Source organism: Sinohyriopsis cumingii, chromosome 11 (assembly GCF_028554795.1).
Source record: "Sinohyriopsis cumingii isolate HCF-2022 chromosome 11, ASM2855479v2, whole genome shotgun sequence".
Lineage (NCBI taxonomy): Eukaryota > Metazoa > Mollusca > Bivalvia > Unionida > Unionidae > Sinohyriopsis > Sinohyriopsis cumingii.
Window position 1 is genome coordinate 21,178,981 of NC_142971.1, and position 20,445 is coordinate 21,199,425.

Below are 20,445 nucleotides of genomic sequence, written 5' to 3' on the forward strand. Positions count from 1 at the left end.
ACCTTACACAGTACAAAGACAAGGGATGAATGATTCACAGTGATTTCATGATGAAAAAATGATGTTTTACTCAAATAGTAAAACTGGTATTTTACTTGTATAGTAAAAATATATTCACTCAAATAGTGAAAATGATGAAAACAAAGAACAGATGTACAAAACTGTCCCAACAACACAGTGGGTATTACAAACCCTAAAGATTAGCCCACAGCTAAAAGATTACATGTACGGAATTACACACTCTGTCACCAGCACACTTGGCTACCAATCACACTAGTCAATCAAGCAGTCAATATTCCAGGTTGGTCAATCAAGCAATCAGCCACCCACCAATCTCGGTCAGCAACAACCGATTGCCTGCTACTCGACCAGCAACACTATTTACTCTGCTCTACAGCTGCTATGGTCAACTTCTATGGCTAGCTCTGCAGCTGGTACCAAGTTCACTCCGATCACTCTGGTCAGCTATACAGCTGCGACTCCGATCAATCTGTTAACTCTGATTACTCTTGTCCTTAAAGTAGACAGCTCACTGACAAGACGTTCCGTAATGTAAAGATTTTCAGTGAGGTATTTAAACACAGATGATACCGCATGCACACTGGAAGTATTCAGTTCTTCCACTGAAAGCACTTCGTACGTGTGGCATAGGATGAACCGAACTCACTATTTCGAAATCTTTGTACAATATACATAAATCACCCTCAGGTATCATTGTACACACAAAAACGAAACCTGAGTACTTGTATTTAATAAATAAAAGGATGTATACAATTCCATGACATTTGTATGAAGTGTTTCTTCAAGTAGTAGAAGTAGTAACTAAAGTATGGATGGGTGATCTGGTGACAATCCCGATATCCCAGGGGAGATCACTCCTGTCTGATTCATCCATATGTGGGTGTACAACATTTTTTCTATAGTGTCTGCAACAGGAATTCACTTTTCTTGTGCACTTTTCCCAAACAAATTTTCATTCAGTGGGCATGGTGTGCAAAAATAAATCGGATTCTTAATATTCTAGGTTCACTAGACTAATACAATTTTAAAAATGTTGTGTTTCAAATGGTAAATCTTTATATCTTCCCAATATATCTTATTCCAGGATAGCCTCTTTTTCAGAAGATAAAATGGCATATCATTATATAAAGGGAAAAATTTACTGATTAGAGTAAACATAATACATTTTGAACAACTGGATAATGAAGGTAGTATAATATTAGCATTTTAAACAGTAATGAACCTGTCTCTTCATGAGTTGCTTCTCCACTAATTTCTCTTGTTCCAGGATCTCTGGATCTGCCTCAGTCACCCTCAGCTGCTGTACAAAGGCTTGCTGGTCCTTCACCTGGGCCCTGGTCACATCCAATTTTGTCCTAGAATAATGAGTATCCTGCCATCAGTGAATCTGACTTTGACACAAAATTATACAGCTGAGCCACGGGTTTAACCTGTAAGCTCTCCCAATTAAGTTTTTATGGTTCATGTTCCAAGCCAACTTCCATAACAGATTCCTTATGCTGATGCAGAACTATTTTAAAACTGAATGTCATACTCTTGGTGAATATGACAAAAGTCTGCATGTGTGATCCTATGGCTGAAACCAACTTGATTTAAAGAAGGTAACTTAGTAACAAATTAACTATTATTCTCTCTGCGGTCTTAACAAAGACAAGTTCTTCAAAGATACATAGGCTCTACTGTTGAAATTTTTAACAAATATGAATTCAAGATAAGTCTTTTTCTTCGTTTTAACTAGTGAAACAACCACTTATATTTCTGAGCAATAAGATTTTCAAGTCAGCTCATGTGGCATCTATATTAACTTAAGATCTGCACCATCTTCTTTTAAGATAAACTTGACACCATCAGAAGGCATTTGATTAAAGCCACAAGCCAATTTAACCATCCACTGAGGAGAATCAGTGGCAAGATTTTCAATATGTACACTGTGGTAGCCATATTTGATGTCTGCGGGGTACCATTTTCATTGAGGACCAACTAGATATTATAAGAAGCCTTTTAGTGAAAACCCCATGTTGATATGACCATCAATTATGAAGAGCAATGATAAAAATAGTTTCAAGACGGTTGTCACAATGGCAATAATGTATGTCAAACTGGCATCATTTTCTTGAGTGCCAACTTGACATTATATGAAGTTTTTCAGTTGAAAATCCCAAGTCAACATGACTCTACATTTCGGCAGAGTAGCAACAATACGATGGCTGCCATGGTGGCCATACTGGATGTTAGATCAGTACTCTTCTGATTTATAATGAACACGACGTCATAATAAGTCTTTTCGTGAAGACTCTGTTTTGATATGACCTTCCATCTAAGACAAATAGCAGACCTGCCAACCCTAACAAGTCCGTCTCAGTAAGGCAGCTGATTTTTTTCCGTAAATTTGACCAGTTTTCAGTAAGGTGTAACAAAATATCATAAACTGCTATTGTAAAGCTGGAAAACGTAATTAAAAGTTCGGTATTCGGAATGTACAGCGACGATAAACATGATGTTCAACTGAAATGTTTGTAAAGTACGTGTAGACTTTTTTTACCACTAGTACAGTTGCACAAATTTTAGTTAAAAAACCCCATGCAGCTCAATGGCATATTGCTGTCTCTCAACATCGTAATTCCTGGAAATTCTTTTCCATTTCACATGACAACGGCAATCATATTTCCCACCACAAGTCATACTCAAATTGGCACGTGATGTCCAATAAGATTCTGAATATTCCATTTTACTTTCCCCATGTTGATTATTAACATTTTTCAGGAGGCTTATTTTCCCTTTCGTCTTAAACATAAATCGCTTGCTGAATGTCATTTTTAAAAAAATTCTATGATCATCAGTTTGATCATGCAGACACTTCGCATGAACAAATAGGTGCAGTTTAAAGCGTCTGATGTTCTTCTGTAAAGTTAATCTCGTTCTCTGACCAATTTCATGACTTCTAATATGAAACACAGATTGAACAAATTTTCCGGATTTTTCAGCAATGATCATTTTTCAGTAGTTTTTTCTTTTATGCCGTAAGCCCGTATTCTAAGGGTAATTTTTGTAAGACTTACAGCAAAATCATAAGAGTTGGCAGGTCTGAACGAGTGATAAGATTTTCAAGCCATCCAACACGGTGGCCATATTGGATATCAATCAGAATAATTGTTATTTAAGACCAACTAGATATCATAAGAAGTCTTTTTAAAAAAAAACATGTTGATATAGTCATCCATTCATGTGAAGTAGGGTGGCACCATTTTCGTCTAGGACAAAATAGACATTTTAAGAACTTTTCTGGTGAAAACTCCATGTTAATATGACTTTCAATTCAGGAGAAGCAGTGACAACAAGAAACCTTAATGGATGTCAGATTGGCATTATTTTCATTTAGGACCAAACAGACACTGAAAGAAGTATTTTTAGTGAAAACCCCATACAGACATGACATTCCATGTCAACATGACTTTATGTTTGTCACAGAATTAGGCCAAAAAATAACTTTGTTTTGCCTTAGTACTATTTGACTATTTTTTGTTGTACATACGTACAACATTATCTAGGGTGAATAAGTATTTTTCCAGGTAAGCAACTGTATTAACATGTACCTCACCGGCAATTACTTGCGACAAAGGGACATTAATAACATGATATGCATGGGTATTTTACCCTGACTTTGCTCACTCTCCTATAGATTTAAGTAAGATCAATTTCTAAACCGACACTGGTCGTTTTGGATCACGTCAAGGAGTGTACGCTCTCCATTGTTCTCCAGCCATTGGGGTAAGAGTTAAATTTATATTTCATTTGATATGCGAAGCTTACTCGGTTTGTAATGTCTTATCACTTAATAATGCATTTATTACAACGCAGATTTGAACTTTGAATTACAAGTCACTATTAGAGGTTAATGTATTAGCATATATCTAGAGATTTTACAGAAACCATTATTATGACCAGTTTGGTTTTATTACAGCTGATTGTGATTCTGACTGTGACTATGACTAGAGCTGACTAGTGATGTCTAGAGCTATCTGAAGCTATTTAGAGCTGTCTGGAGTTTCCAGAGTATTTAAGGCTGCGTGCTGTCGATACGTATGTATGTATGTACGTATGTCTGAGCCACAGATGTAGACAAAGCTAATTAGAGGGTGCTGTATGCTGTCTGTACGTGTGTATAAGTATGACTGTACATGTGGTGGATCCATGAAGGGTGCGAGCGGCCAATAAGAGTGTGGGCCAACCCAAGGAATCGTGCAACTGTACAAGGGGTCTAGAAGCATACGTTTGGTTCAATTGTTGTTCCAATTGGGCGCATTTGTATGTTTATAAGATTATTTTGAATCTTAGTTGTGTTCATAAGATTATTTTGAATCTTAGTTGTGTTCATAAGATTATTTTGAATCTGGGTTGTGTTCCAAGAGATTATGTGAATCTCTCTTATAGTTTATAACAATATTTGGAAACACATTTGAATATCATAAGATTATTTTGAATCTTAATTGGAGTCCATACTTGAGATTATGTGAATCTTTCTTGTAGTGTATAATACTGTTTGAAATCATATCTGCAGTCCATGAGGTTCTTGGATCTGTATGTCATATTGAGTTCATATTCTTAGTTTACTTTCAATGTGTGAATGTTTGTATAGAGTGAGTGGGTCAATCTTATGTTGAGAGTGTGAGAGAATCATTGTATTTTACACCATATATTTTTTCTTTATCAATTCATTTCATAAATTTCCATCTTTCACACATTGTGTTTGTCTTATTCATTTAGTCTATAAACCCACTCGGTTTCTATTCTGCGACAATGTTCAAAACAAGGTTTTCAATAATGGACAACAGCTCAGCATCATTTTCATTAAGGACAACTAGATACAATAAGTGGTCTTTTAGTGCAAACACTATGTTTATATAACCATCATTAAGGAAAAGTAGTAATAACAACATTTTCAAGATGGTTGCTCTGGTGGCCATATTGGATATCTTTGCAGCACCATTTTCATTAAGGACCAACAAGACCTTAGGATGAAAGTGTGTATAAAGTTTCATGGCCATCCTCCAAGTCGTTTAGGTGAAGTAGCAATAACAAACTTGTGCAAACAAATTGACGCATGACAGATGATGGACAAAAGATCATCTGATCTATGAGCAGTAAAGTTAAAAATTACTTTATACATTTCTCAAAAGTAGACCCTGACAGTTTTCTTAACATCAAGTACCCTGCACTGAAATGATAATAATGCAATAAGCACTACTTAAATATTGAAATCCAACATTGGAAAATTTGATATTTTTCTCCATATTAAATCAATTTCATTTTACACACACTAAAACACATAACCACAACAAATACCTGACACACTTCAATTGTTCCTGAAACAAAGATGATGAATACACATTGTAAAAATAACATTAAGGTTTTCTTTTCCAAATTATATTCAAAATGCTTACCTTTAACATTATGTATTGCAATTAGTCTCGGACCCTATATGCAAATATACTTAATTCTAATGAGTAGTTTCAAAGAAAGTAAATTATTTTGTATTAAAGATATTATACTGTTTTTGCTTGAGACTAATTTCAATTTGGGTCCTTCATATTGTCTCTTTTTTAAACAAAAATATATTTGTACTTTCCAAATACAAGCTATCTAAAGCTATCCTGCCAAACCTGAAAGGATCCTAAACCAAAATGTATGAAGTTTGTCAAATAATTTATCAGAGACTTGCAAAATGAAGTATTTCTTTTATCTCATAGCATTTCAAATGAGCACCCATGTAAGATCCTCTATAGTCAAACCATAGGCAATGTATGTGTGTGTGTGTACCTGATGCTTCTCTCCATTAGGTCCAATTCCTGCTCTGCCAGGCTGACCTTGACATCTGTTACCTCCTTCTTCTGCTGCTCACTTTCAGCTTTCATCTTGGCTAACTGACAATAAATATAATATTGCTTCTTAATGTCTGAAGCCATGACAATTATGGAAAGGTGATTTAAAGACAGCTCAGTATCTGTACATCAATCACTGTATACAGTGGGATGTCATCAGCATTAATTTTATACCTATTGAATTTGCAGTCTCCTGTATTTTGGCATGCCTCCAAAACTCCCGTGCACAAGACAGTATCTCCAATAGATAAAAAAACACAACAAAAAAACAAAATTATAGAACAAAACACCAACTGAATTAACAAATGAATGACTAGATTCACGGTAAAAAATTGTTTTGTTTTATGTCATCAATTACTTTAGACCCTTTTTCGCTATTAGCTGTCTGTGATTTGCTTATATTTTGTCACTCGTGCCTATGCATGGACAGTCACAAAAGATGCACACAGCTCTATTAAGCATCTCCAATGCTGCTAGCTGCCAAGGAATATATCACCAGTCTTTTTTCTGTAGTCACAGCATTCAGATCGCATTTCTACAACTGAACTCTATTATTAATTACAGTACTGTAAGTCAATAAAAATGTCTTACAAATATTTTCATGCCATTCAAATGCTTTCAAAATGTTATACACCATGCTTTTACGTTTATGTACTGTATGCTTTCAATTACAATAAAACTTAGCTTATTTAAACCTCGTGGATTTGTTTTGGGCCCTTGTGAATGCATCCCTTTACTAATACATTAGTTACAATCGGAATAATTGCTTCAGTATATATATTTTTACCATATGTCATCCTTTTGATGAACACATCCCTGATGTTAAGTGGGGTATACCTGTATTTATATTATTATTAGTAGTATTAGTAGTAAAACATGGACATTTTGTAGACTCACCACTCTAATGATAAATAAATGTGTTATTTTGTTAATAAAAATTCTCATTAATTATATCTCAGTGTTGGAAATATCCTATAATAAGCTTATATGAGATATTAAGTTGGTACATCAGAGTGATGGAGAAATTTGAGAGGAGACATATCGACAATAACTGCATTGAGAGGAAAATATTACAGAAATGATAGAGATTGTGTCAAACATTATCATGTTTTAACTAACATGTTTAAGCCTTAAACTGATTTGCTCTTCTTTCTTTGTCCTGTGTTTCACAAACAAAAACCAACTTAGAGAGAAAACACTGGATAAAATGATATGAGAGGAAAAATCTTCAAAATATTTTACCAACCTGCAGTATTTCCAGAGCAAATCAACACCATTTTGCTGGAATGGATATCATATGTATGTGTCAGTAATAATGGTTCTGAATACAAAGTACACCAAGTTAAAGCAAAGCCTCTATATAGAAAAACCAAATACATTGAGCATCATTAGACTCTAATGTATCAAGAGACCCTCGAAGGGAATGATGCTCTACTGTCCAAAGAGAACTGACAGGAATTCAAGATAAGACAATTTCTTCCTTTTAACTGTTGAATGCTTAAACCATCTCTAACAATGATAATTCTCAGCAATAATAAGAGTTTCAAATTAGCTGTTGTGTGAAAATAATTTGGTCAAATTGGCACCATTTCCATTTAGAACCAATAAGCCTTTGTTTAGACACAACAAGACATCATCTGGTGGAAACCCCATGCTGATATCACTTTCCGTTATGGCAAAGTAACAAGATAAATTCAAGCTGGCCATGGTGGTGGCCACATCTGATATCAGATTAGCACCATTCCATTTAGGACAAACTAGTCAATAAAATAAATCTTTTGGTGAAATCCCTATGATGACATGACCATTCATTCAGGATCATTGAGAATATAAGATGCCCACTGTGGCAACCATACTGAATGTTGAAGATTCACCATTTTCATTTAGGACCAACTAGACATCATAAATCGTCTGGTGAAAACCCATGGCAATAAGACTTTCCATTTAGGAGTATTAATAAAGATATTTCCAAGATGGCACCATCTTCATTTAGGACAAACTAGACATAATAAGTAGTCTTTCAATGTAAACCCCATCTTGATATGACAATACATTCAATAGGCATAGCAATAGCAAGATTTTCAAGATATAATATACATGGCAAAGATGTTCAGAAGAAGTAGTGATAATAAGATCTTCAAGATGGCCACTGTGGCAGCCATAATGGATGTCTGAGTGACACCATTTTCATTCAGAACCAACTAGAACATGGGATGAACATATGCATAAAGTATCATGGCAATCCTCCAAGTAGTTTATGAGGAGCAGTGATACCAAAGATGTGCTAATGGGCAGATGGACAATGACAGATAATGGAAAACAAACCATCTCTTCTGGTCTATGACAAGTAGAATTAAAAAGTATGACACTGGTGCCCTAAATAATGTGAGCCATTTGAAAGGCAAAAGTTCAAGTCAAACAGGTGGCCATAATACAATAAAATGTTGCTTGAAAACTGTGAAAATCAAGCTTGACCTAAGTCTTCATAACGTAAAAACTTGTACCAAATTTGGTTTCATTCCAAGAATTCTGTCAAAAGTTATTGAATAAGCCCATTTCTTAGCAGTCCTATACATTACTTCTTCATTACAACTTGCTTACCTCCTACTGCAGAACAACTCGATAACTGTTTGCATTCGTTACTTGACAAACATGCTCCAGCTACCAAGTGCAGAGGATCAATTCAAAAGTGTTCTCCATGGTATAGCAGTGTTAGGGACCAGCTTCACACTGCTAAAAGAGAATGCCGTAAAGCTGAGAGGCTCTGGCTTTCCCCCATACTCACTATTCATAAGCAAATCTATGAAGTCGCTAAGAAGAATGTCACAAATATAGTCCATGCAGTGAAATCAGCCCACAGCACTACTAAGATCATGGAAAGTTCCAGCTGCAAAGAGCTCTTCGAGATTACTAACAAGCTAATGTCAAGGAACAAATCAACACCACTTCCAACTACCTTCTCTCCAGTCGACCTTTCGGATATGTTTGCAAATTTCTTCCATGACAAAGTACAAACCATTAGAGATAAGCTTGGCACCACAATTTCAATTGACTCGTCGTCACCATACAGTTGGGATACAGAATTTCAGCGGCAACCATTAGCAGCATTTGAACCTGTCTCTATGGATTTCATATGTACAATTGTGATGAAGAGTGCACCAAAGTCATGTGAACTTGATCCAATTCCAACATCACTGCTGCTTGAGTGCTTAGATCCAGTATTGCCTTCACTAACTGATGTTATTAATACCTCTCTCTCATCTGGGAAATTCCCATCATTTTTCAAAACTGCCATTGTAAAGCCTCAGCTGAAGAAACCAACACTAGACCATAACAATTTAAAGAACTACCGCCCAGTTTCTAATCACCCATTCATTTAAAAAATCTTAGAAAAAGTTGTTCTATCCCAGCTTGTATCTCATCTAAATTCAAATAGTCTTTTTAGCAATGTACAATCTGCATATCACCCTTGCCACAGTACTGAAACTACTCTTCTAAAAGTAGTTAATGACATTCTCTCTGCGTTGGATAGCTAAAAGATTACACTCCTCACCCTCCTTGACCTGTCTGCAGCATTTGACACAATAGACCATGATATATTACTTCAAAGTCTTCAGCATGTATTTGGCTTTCACGATACAGCCTTATGGTGGTTAAGTCCTACTTGGTCAACAGGACACAAATTGTATCTGCAAATGGAATACACTCCAGCCCAGTTGATCTATGTTGTGGTGTTCCACAGGGGTCTGTTCTTGGACCTGTTCTCTTCATTCCGTATACTCAGTCGCTCTCAAGTGTCATAGATCATCATCCAGTGTTTCACCAATTGTACGCTGATGACATCCAAATATATAAATCTAGCCACCCAACTGAAGTTGATGCTACCATCCAAGGTGAAGAGAGATGCATTTCTGATGTGAAATCATGGATGGCATGTAACAATCTGCAGATGAATGATGATAAAACAGGCCATTCTGATCAAAACACAAAGACTTTCTCATTTTCATTCACATCGTTTACCTGAAACAATAAATATCAGCAATGCCAACATTAAATTCACACAATCAGTACGAAACCTAGGTGTTACTCTGTACAGTACTCTCACATTGCACCAACATGTCATGAACATATTCAAGGCTGCATATCTTGAGCTGAGACGTATCAGCTCAATTCGCAAATATCTGTCAGTTGATGCCACTAAAACACTTGTGTGTTCATTAGTACTTTCAAGACTGGACTATTGTAACTCAGTTTTGTCTGGTTGATCTCAATATCTACTCCAGAAACTTCAAAAAGTTAAAACACAGCTGCTCCAATCATACTTAGAGTACCACGATCATAGCACACCTCCCCGCTGCTCTGTACCCTACACTGGCTATCCATTTGATCCAGAATCAAACACAAAATTTGTTCTCTGTGCTACATTTCACTGTCAGACTCTAGTCCAACATACCTATCTGACCTCACCCATGTGTACACACCAGCAAGATACTTATGCTCCTCTTCTGACAATCGTATACTCATTATTCCCACTATGAAAACAAAGGCATATGGACAGCGTTCTTTTGCATACCAGGGCCCAGCAACGTGGAATGAATTGCCCACTGAACTTAGACACAAAGACACAGTGATCACATTCAAGAGGGCTCTCAAAACTCACTTATTTCAACTGCAAGAACAAACTTAAAGACCTAATAATGTTTCCTACCTGAAATATTCTCAGCATGTTTTTTATTTTTTAATGTTTTTCTAATTTCATGTTGTTTGTTTTTGTAATAATATTATTATGTTTCTTATCTTATAGGTGTTGTCTAATGTTGTAAAGCGCTTAGAGCTTCTAAAGATTAGGTGCTATACAAAGTCCTCATTATTATTATTATTATCTAGATTAACGATAATAAAAATTACCCATCCTATAATTATGAAGTCTCCTAGATGATTATATTTGTACATTTCATTTATGATGCTTGTAATCATGGACACTGATTATATTTGTACATTTCATCCATGATATTCGTACACACATATACCAATTATATTTGTACATTTCATCCATGATACTTGTAATCATGGAAACTATTTATATTTGTACATTTCATCCACTATACTTGTAATCATGGACTCTGATTATATTTCTACATTTCATCCATATTTGTAGACACCGATATTGATTATATTTGTAGATTTCCTCCATGATACTTGTAATCATGGAAACTATTTATATTTGTAGATTTCCTCCATGATACTTGTAATCATGGATACTGATTATATTTTGTACATTTCATCTATGATATGTGTATACACTCATATTGATTATATTTGTACATTTCATCCATGATACTTGTAATCATGGAAACTATTTATATTTGTACATTTCATCCACGATACTTGTAATCATGGATACTGATTATATTTGTACATTTCATCCATGATACTTGTAATCATGGAAACTATTTATATTTGTAGATTTCATCCATTATACTTATTCTCATGGATACTGATTATATTTGTACATTTCATCCATGATACTTGTAATCATGGAAACTATTTATATTTGTAGATTTTATCCATGATAATGGTTCTCATGGATACTGATTATATTTGTACATTTCATCCATGATATTTATACCTACTGTTGCTGCTGACATTCTTGTCAAATAGTCCAGAACCTTGTTTCAGTTATGCATCTAATACAGACTGAGAAAAAACTTGCAACTAAAAAAGTGGTGTTCTGAACATGCAAGCTTTGGAAATACTACAATTAATCAAGAATAATTAAGAATGTTTGTTAAAAAGTTACTTGAAAATTGCAATCTCATACTATTGCATAAATTGAGTTAAGCTTACACACACCAAATAAAATGTCAATATTTTTAATTCAGATTAATATTAATGGGTATATTATAATCACATATAGTACTAATACTTGAAAAAGGTCTTACATCAAATGTAGCTTTAACAATTTTTCAGTCATATTGCTACAATGTCTGCAGTGGCAGTTTATAGTGATGTCTAGCACTGGGGCATCATGCCACAGACACGTAGCATGATGTCTCACCTAGTCACATTGTCCTGACACCAGGCCGACCAGTTCTAACACTAACCTCTTAATACTGAGCGCTAAGTGATGCAGCTGTTAGTACCATTTTTGTAAGTCTTTGGTATGACTCGGCCTGGGTTTGAACCCACAACCTCCTGCATCTGAGGCAGATGCTCTAACCACTAGGCCACCAGAGCGGTGTGTTTGTGCATGTGAAACAATAGAATACCTTTTTATTCAGTCTTTTGATATCCTTGACTCTCTTCTTCTCAAAGGGGGATTTATATTTCTCAGGCCTGGAGGAGGCGTTCAACATCTCAGACAGGGTCTCTGGATCCTTAGTCTCTGCAAATTTTATTAGATTTTCAAGATAATAAAAAGGTGCCTTTGTCAAAAAGTTTTCCCCATTAAACTCAAGATTTAAAAAAATAACTTTGCTTCCACTAAATTGATTGTATACATTTTATATTAACTTTACCACAGATTTTAAGAAAACATATGCTGTCAAATGAACAATATGTTATTAAAAAAATCACTTCACATCTTACAATTTCAGAAATTTGTATCTTCAATGGAATATATCATAAAGTAAAAATGTACAGTATACATACTTACTTATAAGTCCAACTATAAAAACTTGCAATTGCTGTCACATAATGTACCAGAAGATCTGGGTATCTATAGTATGTTAGGAGTAATCATTAGAACAAACAAAAAAGACCCTGATTTGTCAGTGCATTATGTGACAACAGATCAAGGTCTCCAATTAAGCAAGTATATAAAGTATCTTTTGGTCTAAATTAGGAAAGCAGATTTTATTTGTAAAAAATTGGTAAACCGAAAATTTACCTGCCCTATTGTCTTATCAACAATATTTGTGAAGAGATCTAAATTCAGGTGTGATTTGCTAAGATAACATATAAACCAGTCACCAGGTGTGATTTGCTAAGATAACATATAAACCAGTCACCAGGTGTGATTTGCTAAGATAACATATAAACCAGTCACCAGATACTTGATGCACGTACTCATATTGCTATGAGTTCAAAAACCTAATTAAAAAACTTAAATCTCACAACTAAAACTCACTCTGTTCTAGAATCTTTTCAGATCAGTAAGAATTCAAATGTTCACAAAGAAGTTCAAGTCAATAAATTGCTGAAATTTTTCAGGTTTTCTCTTTAAAAAATTTCAAGAATAAAATATTACAAAGTTCAAGTTCTGCTTTCAATATCAGTAAAATAGGCCAACCTGTCAGCACTGTCATTGATGGGAACATTATCTGTAAGGTGATACCAAAATATCTGCATGTATATTGTAGTTAAACACTATGAATAATTCTCCATTTTTTTTCTGTCAAAGACTTTTGCAGACACCATTTGTTTTTCTAGAAAATATGTTTCTTTGATAATACTTACCCAACCACAATACCCTAGGAGAACTACTACCATGCCAATTCAGTCCTCCCAGGTTAAAAGCTTTTGGCTAAAAAGCTAAAAGTTATCTGCCCACCTAGGTGTCAGAGTAATCTCCCTTTGATATGACTGGTGCCGAAATTATTATTATTGGAATGGAAGGCACGCTCTATATGGATGTAAGTAGGGGAAGGCTGCTAGGGTGTATGTGTATTATGATTAGGTAAGTATTATCAAAGAAACATTTTACTAGAAACATTTGGTTTTCTTCTTCAAAATATGTTGTGCATTCATAACACTTTAGGAAAACAGGAGGGAGATAGTGGGAGATACATTCCCTCACCCTGGAGAGACCATTTCTGATACCCTAATTTATGTGAGACAGCTTCTAGATAACCCAACTTGAAATAAATTCCGTATGTCGGGGGCCAGCTTAGAAATGGAAAAGTTTTCTTTCCCAAAAATCTATAGGAAATTATGATGCTACATCTTTATGAAGCTGTCCATGAACCTGGAAAGATAACCTTTGACACTATGAGTAAAGGTTGCTCCAGAATGAATTGAGCCTTTTTGTATGAAAGATCTCCAAAAAAAGAAGTGTACTAGGATTTCCATCCCTTTGCATAGATAATTACAGTTCAAAAACAGTTTCAATCATATGCAATGTTTGTGGTAACTGTCATGTATTAGTGAGCCAATGTGTTACAGTTAGAGAAAAGTTTCACTTATATGCAATGTATGTGGTGACTGTCCTATCTTTGTGAGCCAATATGCAAAGTAAATTCATTGGTGTGGGTTTGGTCTGAAATGCGGATTAGGTAGCTCATTTTATTCACGATCAAACTGTCCATAATGACATACCATCCTTCACCTCTTTTGAAGATAAAATGAGGCATTATCTCCCTCGATACAACATCTTGATATTCCTTAAAAACCACTTCAGAGCTCTCACTAGGTCCTGTAGATGACCTTGAGATGACTTATCCAGAAAAGACAGGAATAATTATCAGTATCTGATTACACATGAATGGAAGCCTGTTCTTGGAAGTGAAAGCAGAGGGCTTCATGAAAGATACTGATCCTTCATGTCAGAATTGCATGTAGATGTGTTCACAAATAGGCAATGTATTGCTGATTTTGCCTGATGATAACCAAAGTAGTGAGGAGGCATGACTTGTACGAGAGGTTAACTAATTAAGCTCTTGAGAACAGTTCAAATGGTGTCTTGTTCAGCCAGGTTAATACCCATGATAAATTCCACTTGAGCAAGGGTCTAATGTCATTGGCCATCTGAAATCCAAATGAACAGTTGTTGTTGCTGTTGTACGGTTTAACGCCATTTTTCAGCACAAGATAGGTTATACATGGAGGCCAGTATAAATGGTGGTGGAAGAACCCCGGAAACAACCACCGACCCATGAGAAGCTACTGGCAAGTTTTCTCACATACCCATATTGGCTGAACCCGAGACTCGAACCCACGCAGGCAGAGGTGAGATGGCATTGATCCATAATGAATGAACAGAAGATCAGATAGGTCTTTGGTTTGTCTGATATTCTCTCTTCCACGATAGTATATAGTGCCACTGATCATGGAATAGTAGGTTTAATTGTGACTGGTGCTAACTGTTTCCCATCAAAGAGCCATAGGAAGTTAGCTATTCCTGTATGGATGTCAACACTGGTATAAATTGCTCTTGTCCCTCCACTGAGATTATATTCCATTGCCTTCATACACTTCTAAGGTAAATGACCATCTCACTTGTGGGATTCTCCACCACTTGTTGTTAGAACTGTTTGTTCTTAAGTGCATCTTTAATAAGATCCTGATGTGCAGGTTCATTAACTTTGGGTTGGGGTGAAACACCTACTATCATGGTTACTTAATACAGATGAGGGAAGATCTTGATTTCTACTGATCCTGTTGGGAGATTGATGAGGTTGGTCCAATATTTCCCATATGAGTGGAGCAATCAGGAGGTAAAGACTCAGATTCCTGTATCACATTCAGAATATGAGGTGTCGGAGAAGTGTATACATTAGGCCATTCCAATCTATGGAAAGTACACTGATTATCCGGTTTTTTTGGTCCAAGACTGGTGTGACAAAGATTGGGGTTCTGGTGTTCTACCCTGTCACCAACAGGTCCATCAGAGATCGATCCCATCGAGCATCCACTGAGTGAAAACTGAGGGATGAAGACACTATTCCAGTTGTATTAGTTCCTTCTTGTAGAACAATGAGTCTGCCAATACATTAGCCAGCCAAGGGTATGTTGATCATAATCCTTGACTGTCAATGAGGACACCACTTTAGACATTCCCCAGAAAGAATACAAAGGTATGAGTACTTGTTTACTCTCTGTTGTTTTAGATAAGTTATTGGACAGAATGAAATCTTCGTTCCCATGAAGGTTCTACAGCCACCAATGAAAAGCTTTCAAAATGGTTTCCCTCTCAGGAAAGTTGATATGTAAATAATGATCCTGAGGGGCTACACTCCTATGGCAAACATAGATAGTAGGAAACATGCTCTCCTAGTCCTCTTTGTTCATGTCCATAGCAATCATGATTGTTGGAGGTTGCACTTGCAGAGGTATCACTGATGAGACTCCAAAGTGGGTTCCCTGCCTTTTCGACGCACCCTAGTGTTGTTGCAGATTGTGAAAGTTGATCTAATGGTCAAAGGTTTGGAGATCATTTGGACCTTGTAATCAAGGCAACCAAGGACTAAAATGTTTATTGCTGCATTGAGCAAAGCTCAGCTGGTGAAAGAATTCTCTAGCAGATAAATTTCTCCAATAGGCATGGACCTACCATTGCATGAATTCATTTCTCATTCCTGGGGGAAACATAATCTTTTCACTTAACATTGATTCCAGACCTAGTTGACCAAATCTTGAAAGGGAATGAAGTTGGAGATGTTCTTGTTAACAAAGAGATTGAGTTTGAAAAGAGGATAACATGTGAAATCATGTCTTGCTCAAAATTATAACTAATTGGCTGTTTTGTAGCCTATTGAAGGGAATCACTGAACTTCTGGAAGCCATTTGAGTGGAGATGTGAAATCCTGCCTCTTGCAAGTCCACATTAACTGCAGTCTCTACAATGGATGTCATTAGAACACATTACTGCATTCCATCGTGAAATTAAGAGCAAAACAAAGTTGACTGAATGCACTTAGGCTGAAGACCAAGTGATAAGCGCAGCATTGTAGCTGAAAGAACTCAGGCCAAAGGCTTAGTAGATGCATTGAACGTGATACTCAATCCCCAGGAAACAACTGCTAGATCACTATATCATCATAGTAAATCCTCCCCATTCAGCAATGAAAGATTGGAGCCCTCTCACTACCGGAATATGTGATAAGGGGGGGATGTCATGTATGTTATTTGAGATAGGGAGGTTCTCATGGAATACTGGTGAAAACTATCAACCTTCCTTTGATTCTTTTACTTAGTTCAGGAGAACTGTGGTTTTCAACAGTTGTAATTCAGAAGGACTGCTTTCCAGAGGCATGTGCTCTGGGGGCATCCTTGCAACCATCTGTTGGTTGTCTTACAAATCACTCTGCTGTAGCTAAGACTGAGCAATGATGGCTTATTGCTAATTCATCAACTTGATCATTAAAGAGGAGAATAGATGATGAAGGTTGCAAATGTAGCTCAGCCCTTGATGGTCTTTAAGGTGGTAGTAGCAAGCAATGCACCTTGTTCCACCTGTTGTAAGTTCATTGCTGCTATTACGGGTATGGTCATTGTATGTTGTTACTCTTTGTTATGAAGTGTACCATTCTAAAAACATGCTCCCTGGTTATTTCCAGTAAAATTCAGGGTTGGAGAATGTAAGCAGTATTCCACTTATTGAAAATCATCATAGATATTAGATCCAACATTGATCCCATGGTCAAGACATTACAAATCAACTCATGGGTATCCAAAGGGAAAACACAGAAGGCATTTGTGAGAAAAAACACCATCAGATCCTGGAGATATGTAATTGGTGATGTACACAGTCCCAAGATGTCAGTAAATTGTGGAAGTGATTGAATGTAGATTCTTGCATAGAGAAATGATCACCTGATGTCAAAACTATAGACCTGGCAGGTGATGTAGAGGAACGAGTAGGAAAGAACTCCAATGGGTTTGGGCAGAAAACCTCAGTCCAAGCATACAAGGCAGAGTTTCACTCATCAAGATAGGATCTAAAAATGACGAGGGAACCCGAGTGCCAGTTTTTGTTGAGGTGAAGTAGTTGGAGAAGAATGTTGAGGATGATGGCCTACTACACTTGCTGCTCTAATGAGTCAGATTCCATTGCCTCTATGATGGCATCAAGTAGAGTCTCTTTGGTGGCAGAGGCTTGAAGGCAAGTGAAAGACATTTCTTTAAAACTAAGGCCCCAAGATGGACATCATACGCCAGAAGTGTGTTGAGGTACTATGCAAGTACGATTGATCTAGGAGGATGCCTACATAAACTCTACATCTTCCACCCTAAGTGCCTAGTAGCACTGAGAGACTGATCCATGAGAGTGGCTGTATAGACTGGGCATCATCTACATGTGGTGCTTTGCAGCACTTTGGCTGGTATGACTTTATGAACTTGTGAGTATCCATGCAGAGTTACTAACTTTGATAAATACCTGTAAAATGTACAGATAGAGAATTAGAGCATCACTGTTGATATTTAGCAGGTGAACAATAAATAACCAATTATAGTCACAAATAGTCTGTAGGAAGGTTAGCTGACTGCCCATAAAAATAGAATCACTGGAGCATCGCTTATAATAATAACACGTACACGTGGAAGGCACTAATCAATTCCAGTAACAGTTTACACATAGAATGGATTTTATGAGGCCTATCTATCAGAAGCCTGCCACTTGGCATGAAAATAAGTAGCAATTGGTGATTTCATGGGATTTGGCACCAATCACATTATCAAGAGGAGGTCACTATAACTGCCACTTAGGTGGGTAGATAAATGTTAGTTTTTAAGCTAATTGTTTTGAGCCTGGGAGGGCTGGATTTGCAAGGAAGTAGTAGTACTAAGTTCTACTAAGGTACTATGATTGGGTAACCTATTTTTAAGAAGAAAATTAAATTTTCCACAGAATCAATTTCTGCAATACATTCTTATGGGAGAACGATTCATAAGGGAGAAGACAAGGAATGGCAAGGGAGGTAATTATGAAAGCTGACAATATCATAGGAAAAGTATGAATACAGTAAAACGTTCTATCATATACACTCAGTTGGAGAAGTTGATTTTGTCTCAATAATTGCTCGTTTTAGATCAGTTATGACAAAGTAATGAATAAACTGTGGATCATGTCATATTTTCTTTTTGTCATGTGAAAAAGTCCAGATAATAGGCATCTAAAATACCCAAATTTTATTCCAATATGAAATAAACTATACTAACAGAAAAAGTCACAATAAAAAAGATGGAATCTGATTAAAATTAAATCTGTTCAAGCCTCTGTTATTTGGACATATGCCAAGCATCCATCAGGGGTCATGATATGGAGACCTAATGAACAATCAAGTTTCAGCTTTCCCGTCAATAAAAGTTAATCAAGTCATATAGCAAATAACAAAGCATAAAGCTGTTTAGGGCAGTTTCACTTAAACATACATGGTATCCAGGGAAGGCAGTTTTCTAAAAATATATGCTACGGTACTATGATTTACAGAGTTCATTCTAAAATGATGTGTGTGTGTGTGTGATTAGGATTTTTAACCTAGCTGTAAAAAAAATTCAGTCATATCGCTACGATGTCTGCAGTGTAGCAGTTTATGGTGATGTCCAGCACTTGGGCATCATGCCGCAGACATGTAGCATGATGTCCCACCCAGTCACATTATCCAGACACCAGGCCAACCAGTCCTAACACAAACCTCTTAATGCTGAGCACCTAGCAAGGCAGCTGTTAGTACCCTTTTTGTAAGTCTTTGGTATGACTTGGCCGGGGATTGAACTCAAAACCTCCCGCTTCTGAGACAGACACTCTAACCAATAGGCCACTGGAGCAGTCATTCTAAAATGATGACAATTCTAAATTGCATCTACTGTGAGTACCCCACTTTAAAAAGTGCGTTCCCTCGGTCCCATGTATGTTTTAATGGAACAGCCCTTAACACAGACTATTTGATTGGCCCACAAACTTGTTCATGGTGGAAATTAGTAAGGGGACCAAACAAAATGCCTGAAAATGTCAAACCTTAATGTAACAGGTCTATGGAAATATGATTTTCATTCTATGGAATGACATATGATTAATAATAAAGAGAAATCTTGGAATTAACTAGTTTGCAAGAACTTTTTTAATGCCAAGTTCTACTGTATTGAACTCTTTACCTTCTGCTAACACATATATGCAATGCTAAAAATAGCCTTGTAACCCCCCCGAGATGCATATACAAGCTGCTAATAATGCTCTCTCTGTCCTGGCTTTCTCATACATGCATTTCCGGCCAAGGGTTGGGAAACACCAGAAACACATATAAACGTTTCATATTAAAGTTCTGTATTGGATGAAATCGCAAACATCCGGTCTTTTAACAATATTTAACCAATGATAACAGTCCTTACATAAAATGATGAAAGTATTCTGTTAGTACTTTTACAGCATATAAGCATGAATTTCATTTGAAAACGAGGCCAATTTTCAAAGAAAAATAAAATGGCAACATTCATGTAGTCCGATGACGATTCCAACAAATGTTTTGAAGGATTTGAAATTGATGACATTGCAAATGACAGTGCCTTTAATGACCCGATAAAAGAAGATGGATCGGACATTAGTATAAGCCCTGTTTAAAACACCTGACATTTCAGATTTATCTGAATCTGAGGATGAAATGTGCGACAATCTTTTCTGGTCGGAACATGTGGGACCGTTACATGTGGATGACTTTACAGTAGATTCAGGGCACACATTTAATTTAGATGAAAATGCAAGGGAGAAAGATTTCTTTTTGCAGTTTTTTCCGGAAGAAATATTCCATTTGTGCAAAATAGTGGTGAGAAAAGTAGTGTAATACAGTGATCCCCCTCATGAACGGCCCCCCTGACCAGCGTCCACCCA

At 36.4% G+C, this 20,445-nt stretch overlaps 1 protein-coding gene across 1 annotated transcript in view; it reads right to left on the reverse strand.

Moving 5' to 3' along the window:
- The window catches only part of LOC149787725 (uncharacterized), a 140,564-nt gene that overhangs the window by 10,661 nt on the left and 109,458 nt on the right, over nucleotides 1–20,445 (reverse strand). Inside the window, exons 13-15 of the mRNA XM_089973928.1 lie at nucleotides 12,170–12,285; nucleotides 5,839–5,942; nucleotides 1,244–1,376 (exon numbers count right to left, since the gene is read on the reverse strand). Coding sequence (XP_089830054.1) covers nucleotides 1,244–1,376; nucleotides 5,839–5,942; nucleotides 12,170–12,285 — 353 coding nt within the window. The remainder of the gene's footprint in view (nucleotides 1–1,243; nucleotides 1,377–5,838; nucleotides 5,943–12,169; nucleotides 12,286–20,445) is intronic.